General features: G+C 37.9%; 3 gene segments (V, D, J or C); 1 reads left to right on the top strand and 2 right to left on the bottom strand.

Annotated features, from left to right (window-relative positions):
- Nucleotides 1–212: 212 nt before the first annotated feature.
- On the bottom strand, nt 213–703 carry LOC105922797. The segment is given in 2 exon segments: nt 213–544; nt 652–703. Coding segments are annotated over 2 exon segments (384 nt in total).
- Nucleotides 704–2,196: 1,493 nt separating this feature from the next.
- LOC118562076 lies at nt 2,197–3,505 on the top strand (the record flags this gene model as incomplete). The annotated part of the segment is given in 2 exon segments: nt 2,197–2,230; nt 3,101–3,505. Coding segments are annotated over 2 exon segments (360 nt in total), but the record flags the coding sequence as incomplete, so codon positions are not given.
- Nucleotides 3,506–7,344: 3,839 nt separating this feature from the next.
- On the bottom strand, nt 7,345–7,835 carry LOC118562040. The segment is given in 2 exon segments: nt 7,345–7,676; nt 7,784–7,835. Coding segments are annotated over 2 exon segments (384 nt in total).
- Nucleotides 7,836–10,257: the final 2,422 nt, after the last annotated feature.

The following is a 10,257-nucleotide window of genomic DNA, read 5'->3' as shown; positions in this document are numbered from 1 at the left end:
TTCACAAAGGTTTTCAAAATGTAGTTAGCATAATATATATTTATAATTTTAAACAGCATCTTCGTATGTTTCTGTAACACAAGTTCACCTGAATTTGAAGTCCATTAATTGTACCTAATCTTTTTTTCTGTTCACTGAACAGAATCACTCTCTGCAGATGCAGTTCAGTTTCTGTTCAGTCTGACTGAGGGAGGTTTTTGTATGACTGTTTTTCACTGTGTGAACACATACTGGCTGTTGATGTAATGAAGACTCTGACAGTAGTAAACTGCAGCATCTTCAGCCTGAACTCCACTGATGGTCAGAGTGAAGTCAGAGTTTGATCCACTGCCTGTAAAACGACTTGGAGTCCCTGATGCTCGAGTGCTGGCAAAATAAATAAGCAGCTTAGGAGTTTGTCCATCTTTCTGTTGATACCAGGCTAAGCGGTGGCCATGAGAATCAACATAAACATTCTGACTGATCCTACAGGTGATCTTGGCAGATCCTCCCAGATCAGCTGTCACTGCTGCAGGCTGAGTCACTGTGACCTGACCTCTGGACTCTGAGGACACAGAGACAAAAACATAAAGCAGCTTGATGGTTTTGTGGGCTTCATTTCAGAGGGACAGATGTTGATAGAGGAGAGGAGTTTGATCCTCTGGACTTTACCTGTGAAGCAGCAGCAGAGGAGAGTCCAGATGAGGACGCAGATCAAAGTCATGTTTTTGATGAGGAGGATTTCTGTGTCTTCTGTTGTGATGAAGGACAGCTGTCAGTCCTCCAGTGTTCAACTCTCAGGACTATAAACTCTCCCAGAGCACTGGAGCATGGTGCTGCTGATGCAAAGTGCCTCTCTATGGAAATGCTCTGTAGTGATTCCTGTAGGAACTGGGATCTTTAAGTTGCAGTTGCTCTTTCAGTCAGAATATTCTGTTTTTGTGCAAAAAACAATTAATGATTTATAGAAAATGTTTTTCGTATTTCTTTTTGAAACTGTTTTGAACGATTTATGAGGCCCAATCTCCACTTTTAACGTCTTTCCACTGACTATATTTCAAATTGTTTCAATATTTAGTTTTTGTGGTAATGTTACTTTACTTTTCTATAAATTCAATTTGCAGATATATTACACAATTTCAAGAGCATATATCACCCCAAAGTTTTAATTTGTTTTAATTGTGTTTTGCAATTCTAGATTTGACTTATTAAACAATTCTTTGGAAACCTCCAATATATTTAAAGGCATATAAAGATCCACTGGCTTAGCCCCAGCAATGCCTTTCCACACCTTTTGATTTTATAGAAAAGCAATTTGACCACTAGCTAAACCAAGCAACCAAGAATGAATGAGTAATAATACCCAATAAAAATCAGCTCTGAGATACCACGTAAATTGCACATTCTGTATATGAAACTGCATAATATTGTACACCAGCATTATTCCACTATTACACAAATATAAATGAGTTAATCATTTATGTAGACGCTCTGTGTGCCCTGATGAGGTTTCACTCACCTTAGCATGCCAAAAGCCTGCAGCCACACCAATGGATGACTGTCCAACCTACTTTCTGATGTTCCCTAATTATATCACCATGTAGGAGAACTCCATTTAATTCCCTACTCTCAGTCACAGTCTGTTGTCTTTCTTCTTCTCCTCCTCTTCTTTATCTTCTTCCTTGCTGACCAACTGTAGGCCAATTTCCACCAGCATCATTAGCGGTCATTGTTCACCCTGTTCGCAATCAATCCAGTATGGAGATCATGTTATTGTCTTACAAGGTAAATCTGGCAAAAGTTTTACACCGGATGTCCTTCCTGATGCAACTCTCTGCATTTATCCAGGCTTGTGACCAAACCCTGAGGCTGCATTGAATTAAATAGTAGTTTACCAGAGGGATTTATTAAGTTATTAATCTAAACTCTTTTCCTTAGACTAACTGCTTAGTTATAATAACTTTTTTAAGGAAATAAAGTTATTTATAATTCTATATGCTGTAAATTAATGCATCAATTATTATTATTGTTATTATTATTATTATTATTATTATTATTATTATTATTATTATTGTGACTAGTTTACATCTAGATTTAAAAGATCTTACACAGGCAGCAGATTTATGAAGTTTGTTTTAACGAAAGCGAGTGAGCCGTGTCTCTCTACAGTCAGAGGTTTTTGTACGGCGGCTCAATGAGTTTGTATCACTGTGGTTGACTTTTGGTGGAGGAACCAGATTGGATGTTGGAAGTAAGTCACAGTAAAAGCTTGTATTCAGTAATAATTGTCTCTTTAGAGTATCTCAATTTGATAAAGGATGAGACTAAATTGTAATAATTTTAGTGGATAATCTGAGGCTGAAGGTTCAGTTTAGTGTGAAAATGTATGAAATCTGTGTCTTTCGGCAGTCAAAAGTTTCTGTTCAGCAGCTCAATCAGTTTTTATGTCTGTGGAGGACTTTGGGTCGTGGAATCAGCCTCGGTGTATGTTTGGATGTTTTTTAGTTATAGTTCTGAAAGTAGGAACGATATCTTTGTTTTTATTATTTTCGTATACTGTGTTTTAAATAAGACCACAAAACAGGGGTTAAAGTATAAAGCAACACTGGAAGTAAAATGTCAACAATTCGAAGACTAGTTGTTAAGACAATAAGGGTCAGTCAGCAAAGAACATACATTTTGTTACCGATTTCTTTTTAAGCATAATCTCAAAGTATTGATGAAAGACATGAGAGAACTTCTGATAATCAGAGCTTCTGAACAGTTTAAATTTGTTTGAAGTTTTACTAAGTGATAAATAGAACTGTATAAAAACATTTATTCCCTGTTTATAGGAAATGATAATGTTATTTTGAATATCAGGATAAAACATAATATATTGGTTCTACATTTCAGTACTGATATATTTTAGTTAAAACTGTATTCTGAGTCTTCCTGAGCGTATATGCATGAACAATTTTGAAAGGGAAGTGAAACAGAGCGTGAGCTGAGTGGCTGTTAGAGCAGAAAGACATCTGTCAGAAACTTCTTTATGGAGAAAATCAACTCTAACAGGACAAGAGTTGAAATGACTGTTGTTAGATTGTAGTTCCTGTCCTCTAACCTGATTGGTGTCTCCTAGGTGATGCCCGTCCCACCCTGACAGTGCTGCCCCCCTCCAGTGAGGAGCTGCAGCAGGGGAAGGCCACCCTCATGTGTCTGGCCAACAAGGGCTTCCCCTCAGACTGGAGTCTGTCCTGGAAGGTGGACGACAGCAGCAGCTTCACCTGGGAAGAAAACAAGAGCCGAGTGGTGCTGCAGAAGGACGGCCTCTACAGCTGGAGCAGCACCCTGAGGCTCCCTGCAGACCAGTGGAGGAAGGTGGGCTCTGTGACCTGTGAGGCCTCCAAGGGCTCCCAGCCTGCAGTCACACAGACGCTGACCAGAGACCAGTGTTCCCAGTCCTGAGCTCATTCACTGGGAGTTTGCTGGTCTTTTTCTGCTACTGCTCTGTTTTTGCTCTTCGATTGTTTATCTCAGTTTTTCTTCCATAAGTGTATATCTGTTCATGTACAACTTGATGATTGAAATAAAACTGACAAAAAAATAATTGTGGTTTTACTTTATTGCTTTACTAGAACCTTTGCGCTGGACATTTTCAAACAAGGGCATTTCAACAGCTTAGAATATCCTTTTGGTTCTAGTTAAGACAAAGTTTTATGATTTCTGGATCTCAGTCATAATACTGATATATGCTACTGTCAAGCACAAACTGTGTCATCGTAAGTCGAGATGAATTTACAGCACAGATCAATTATGTTTTGCAGAATTAACACAGTCAAATTATTTCCTGCAGAGATATTAAGGTATTGAAAATAATTAATTGGTATCAGAACTTTAAATCGGCTGGGACAGTGCATTAATATGTGTATATTTTTATGGGACTTTATTAAATATTTTAATATATGTGGATTTTTACAAAGTCTTTTCTGGGCGGACTGCATAACGGAGCTCACAGGTAAAACACAAGGAAGTGGACTCTGTCTCTACATATATGAAGGCTTGTGTACAGACGTCACAATGATGAAAACAATCATGCATCAATCATCAATCAATCAATCAATCAATCATCCCTTACTCAGAGACATTACTCATTAGCTATAAACCCTTTTATTCCGTGCATGAGTTTTACTGGTTTTTGCCAGTCGCTGTTTACATTCCACCTCAGGCCAGTGTTGATGAAGTGTTACACCTGGCCAACCAAATAACTAATGTGAAACAAAAAAAAATCCAGATTCCCTTATTATTGTCCCTTTTGACTTTAACATAGCAAACCTCAGCCTTTACTTTTCAAAAGGACAGGTATATTACTTTCTACTTTTCACTTCTGGGGGTTGAAATTTAAATCCCCACAGAAGCGGAATGCATTAGACATGGTAACAATATGGTAAATGTTTTTTTATAAATAAAAAACAATAAAAAATACCATATAAACCCTTTTGAAAATGTAGGAGAAGCCTCAGATGTTACAGATCAAGCAATTCTGGACTGAATCAGCTGAAGCATGTTTGTTCCACAAAGGTTTTAGGGGGCAGTGTGCCAAGTAGACCTGTGATCTTGGCACAACTTATCCAAATTGGCCAAAACTGTGCCGAATGTGTTTTTCACCTCAGAAAAGGGAATCTGGTCAGGTCATATAAACATGCTCATTTCCATTGTTGAAAATCCTTCTACATATGATAAAGCATTTGGTAATGACATGTAGCTGTATATCATCAACTGTGTCCAGAACAGTTCATAAAGGGAACTCTTTGTAAAGCACAGAGGTAAGAAAAGTGAAAACGTGGTTCAGGACAGTTCAGACATAGGGGAAAAAGATTAAGTGTTACCTTTCAAAGACACTGAGCTTTTGCCTCTGCTCCAAAGGGTTTGAGAACAGAATCTAACTGAATCTGTGTATATGTAGGTGTTTTTGGCATTTTGAGGGTGACATTTAACCTGTTGTAAAGAACGTGAAAAGACAGAATTACAGGCCTGCTATGTCAGACCTGCACTGACAGGCCTGCTTTGACTTTAATGACAAAGTAAGTAATAAGTAATGTGCAATAACTAATGTGCAATAATCTAATTAATACACTGGGCCACAACCCGTGCAATAGTAGTTCTTCTTCTGCTGCCATAAGCTCCTGAACATAAGTCAGTACACATGTATGTATGTATGTGCAAATGTATACAATGTATATGCACATATATACGTGTAGGTACGTATGTATGTAGGCGCATAGATATATGTATATATTTAAGTATATAGATATGTTTATTTATATATATATATATATATATATATATATATATATATATATATATATATATATATATATATATATATATAGACCACTAAGAATGTAAATAAGACATCATATGCCCATTCCTTTTCCTTTTTTGTATTCTTTTGGTATTCTTTTTGATACATTGTATATATGAAGATTCACTGTATATAACTGAATGCTCCTTCCGTACTCTCCACCTTCTTGTATGAGCCGATGTGACGAATGAATTTCTCCATTGTGAGATCAATAAAGACTATCTTATCTTATCTTATCTTATCTTAAACATATTTTTTAGAATGCAGCCACTGACCTGGACAAACCAACTGACACCAAGACATCTTTGTGATGACATGTATGTGCAGACTAAAACCTTTAGCACATAAAGTGGAATATTTATAAAACCCTGGTACACAGCAAAACTTAAGCAGCTTCGTCAGACCAAATGGAAGAACTTCAGAAGTGGGAACCGAGTCCTCAAAACCTAAACCAGGCCAGAAACACACTGACCAAAGAGATCAAAGCAGCAAAGAACATCAGCCAGCAATCATTCATCATGAAAAGGCCTTGATAAACCTACGATACGAGACCATCCCTCCAACCTAGTGGCACCCAATGACTGAATAACATTCAGTCAGATATGGTTTCTATTGCAGTTTTTTTTTCAGTGCAGCTGTGGATCAGTTCCTCTGCAGCTCTGAGTTTTTGTATGAACGGGATGTTCTCATCATGTTGACAGTAATAAACTCCAGCATCTTCAGCCTGAACTCTGCTGATGGAACCTAAAAACATGAACAGGAACAATGTTTTGATCACCAGAATGAGGGTGAGAGTTAAGGTGATGGTTGGCGTGAATTAATCCTATAGCTGTGGTGTAAATTCTTACATTGTTCCTTTAAGCCAAGCCAATAACAACCCTAACGACTCCCCGTTACAGAGGAGTGGACCAGTTTCGGTCCAATCTGCTGGCTTAATGACTTCAACGACCGCCCATTACTAAGGGGTGGACCTGTTTTGGTTTAATTTGCATGTTATCTAAGCCATTGCAAGGCCTTTGTTTGGGCAGTGGTATAAAGTTTGTTACTCCACATTACTCCAGACCTTTTTGAATTGAGAAAGCTTCCTGGAGAGGAAGCGAAACGTCTTCTACTACGGAAAACAAGTCCAGTTGTTTTGTTTAGAATTCCATAACAGTGGCTCTGACAGAATCTTCAGCCTGAACTTTATTGATGGTCAGAGTGAAGTCAGACTTTGATCTACTGCCTATGAAACCATTTAGAGTCCCTGAAACTCTGCTGTTGGACACATAATGAGCAACTAGAGAGTATATGAGCCAACATCCGGCTCATATACATTTTTTATCATTTCTTTTGAAGCTATATTGTGTTGTGAGGTGAATTGGGGCCAAAACAATTGTTTCACTGTTTAAATAAACTCCAACCAGAACCTTAGGATATGAGTTCAGCCAAGAGAGATAAATCTTCATCAGGTTGTTAACAATGTTTTCTTCCACATGAACTTAAATTCTATTGGCCAAATAATGAGCAGCTAGAGTTTAATTCACTCTCTGTTCAAACAAGATGTTTAATGTCCATTATCTGGCTCAGATAAAGTTTTTAACTTTAGTTTCTGTTAAAGCCATGTTGTGTCTTGACAAGAAATATAGGCTAAAACAATTATATCACTGTTTAAAGAAACTACAATCAGAACCTTAAGATATGTGTTCAGCCATGACAACTAAATCTTCATCTGGTTGTTAATGTTTGCTATAATGCGTACCTAAATGCTGATCAATGCAGGTCAAATGTTATCTTCCACAACAAAGTTTTTCCAAGTAGGCATATATTAAAATATTCAAACCTATGAGTTAACTTCAAAGCTTCCTCAAAATCAGCAATACATTTCAATGTAAACTATTCATGTGAGGAAAAACTATCTCCATAAAATGATTGTTACTCTGTGTGTGTCTGTGATTAATGAGCTGTGTCAGAGTCTGCTGTGACATTCAGCTGCAGTTTCAGTTCAGTCTGACTGAGGGAGGTTTTTGTACGACTGTTTTTCACTGTGTGAACACATACTGGCTGCTAATATAGTGAACACTCTGACAGTAATAAACTGCAGCATCTTCAGCCTGAACTCCACTGATGGTCAGAGTGAAGTCAGAGTTTGATCCACTGCCTGTAAAACGACTTGGAGTCCCTGATGCTCGAGTGCTGGCAAGATAAATGAGCAGCTTAGGAGTTTGTCCATCTTTCTGTTGGTACCAGGCTAAAAGGTGGTAGTTGCTGGAAACATGAACATTCTGACTGGTCCTACAGATGATGGTGGCAGATCCTCCCAGATCAGCTGTCACTGCTGCAGGCTGAGTCACTGTGACCTGACCTCTGGACTCTGAGGACACAGAGACAAAAACATAAAGCAGCTTGATGGTTTTGTGGGCTTCATTTCAGAGGGACAGATGTTGATAGAGGAGAGGAGTTTGATCCTCTGGACTTTACCTGTGAAGCAGCAGCAGAGGAGAGTCCAGATGAGGACGCAGATCAAAGTCATGTTTTTGATGAGGAGGATTTCTGTGTCTTCTGTTGTCATGAAGGACAGCTGTCAGTCCTCCAGTGTTCAACTCTCAGGACTATAAACTCTCCCAGAGCACTGGAGCATGGTGCTGCTGATGCAAAGTGCCTCTCTATGGAAATGCTCTGAATGACTCCAGCAGGGACTTTTGGAAAAAATTACTTTATGAATGCATACAAAGTTTTATAGCATACTAATCAGACATTTCATTGTTTTACTTACTCACAATTGTTCATACTAATTTATAAATAATAAACAATGCACACATTTCAAAATCGACACAAAAAACAGATCTTTCTTACAGGGGTTAGGTTTTGTTCTTGCTTGTTTTTATAATGACTGTGTTTTCACATAAATAATTTTCAAAGTGATTCAGGTCAGGTTCCTTTGAATATTAATGGTTTCAAATTATCTTCACTTAATTTTCATGTTTCTGCATCACCTCCGTCATCCCACACCAATAGAACAAACTCATTAAGACTAGAAAAATATATTTAATCATATTGCAAGGTTAGAAACTGTACCATATGCCTAAAATATAGATTTTTTATCAGCAAATTCTAGTTTGGTAAAATGGTAATCAGTAATTGTGCAGCGCTTTAACTAGTCTGATGGCCCCAAAGCACTTTACCATAAGTCCTTCACACCCTGATGGTGGTGAGCTTTAGGAGTAGCCACAGATGACCTGGGTCAGACTTACAGAGGCAAGGCTGCCATATATCAGTGCCACAAGGGTGGGAGAGGTGTCTTGCCCAAAGACACAATGAATGACATGGTTGGAGTGGGGGATTGAACCAGCAACCCACCAACTGCAGGACAAACTCACTATCTCCTGTTGTATCTAACCACTGTTGGACCTGTTTCTTTATTTAGTGGAAGTATTCTGGTTAAAATAAGGCTAAATTAAAAGTGATAATATATTGTTTGTATGCAGGTTTTTCATATTTTCATTAAATATGAAAAACCTGCTGTCAGGACTGCTGTCAGTCCTCCAGTGTTCAATGACATCAATGTGACGCTGTTCAAGTAAGAAGATTTTACATATTCAGCGTCTTTTTCTATATAATATATATGTCAGGATTCTCTGTGTTGGCTGCTAACTCTACTCCGCAGGTGTGCCTAGTTGGCTGAGGAGGCGTGGTCCACACCTGCAGCTCGTTGCAGGCGGCTTCCTCTGGCTTCTTAAGCAGAGCACTGGCAGATGGAAGACGCCGGAGCCTTAACCAGTCGTGGTACGACGTGGCCTCTGTCCCAACTCTCGGAAACCAGCTTGTGAGTTTTTTGTTGCTCATCTTTTTGAGTAATTTTTGTACCTCTCTGTGCTCCAGATTTTGGTGCTTGGATGCACTCACCTGTCTTGACGCCTCGTCCGAAGAAACAGACCAGCAGACCTGTCGGCTCAGATTTTGCTCTGGCGCTCCCCTCATACTTCCTGGAAATTACCCAGCGAGGGCTGAGATCCCCTTTCCCGGGTTCTGTTGGTTCTGTGCTCACTCTGGTCAATCCATCTGTCAACCGCTGCCGATGAGGTCATCTCGGATTCCTCACCAGCTACATCTGCCGCCCTCAGCCACTAGCCACCTATCTCCATCAGAGTAGTCACATAGAGTTCTCCTGACGCTACTTCTTCCCGGTTAGGTCCGCCCTGCCTAATGGTAAGCAGCGCAACTCTTAGTTGGTTTTTCTGGCTTTCATTATGAAGAACTCACGTGCTCTCTCTCTTACAGTCTCTCCAGCCTTGACGTTCTGACCCAGCCGTGTACCAGTAGTCCGTCCATAAACCTGCTTATTTTTATATATATATATATATATATATATATATATATATATATATATATATATATATATATATATATATATATATATATATATATATATATATATATATATATATATATATATATTCAATTCAATTAATGTATTTAAAATTTGAGAAATAATAAGATATTTATATATTATAAATATGTATATGGTATATATATATATTATAAATATATATATATATATATATATATATATTATATAAAATAATAATAATAATATAAATAATAATATATTTGATCAAATATTTTCATTTTTTAAGTGGATGAGAGAAAGCATGAGCTTTGTAACAGAAGAGTCCAGAGTAAACTGGAAGAACTGGAGAGCTCCAGTACTGAAGGAGCGTTATTATGTTACCACATCACTGCTGGAGAGCAGACCAAAAGTAGATGTAAAAACAACTATTGTTGTAAACTGATTCACTGTGATTCCATTTATTTATCTTATTGACTGATAAAGATTATGTTTCATATATATGTGATATAATTTGTTATAAATATCAAAAATAAGATGATCATGAGATGATGATGATGGAGCTTAAGTCACAGACTGATGTTCGACTTTTCTCCACAAGATTGAA

The sequence above is a fragment of the Fundulus heteroclitus genome, unplaced genomic scaffold, assembly GCF_011125445.2.
Source record: "Fundulus heteroclitus isolate FHET01 unplaced genomic scaffold, MU-UCD_Fhet_4.1 scaffold_80, whole genome shotgun sequence".
Lineage (NCBI taxonomy): Eukaryota > Metazoa > Chordata > Actinopteri > Cyprinodontiformes > Fundulidae > Fundulus > Fundulus heteroclitus.
The sequence above is the reverse complement of the archived record's forward strand: the minus strand, read 5'-3'. Positions and strand labels throughout refer to the sequence as shown.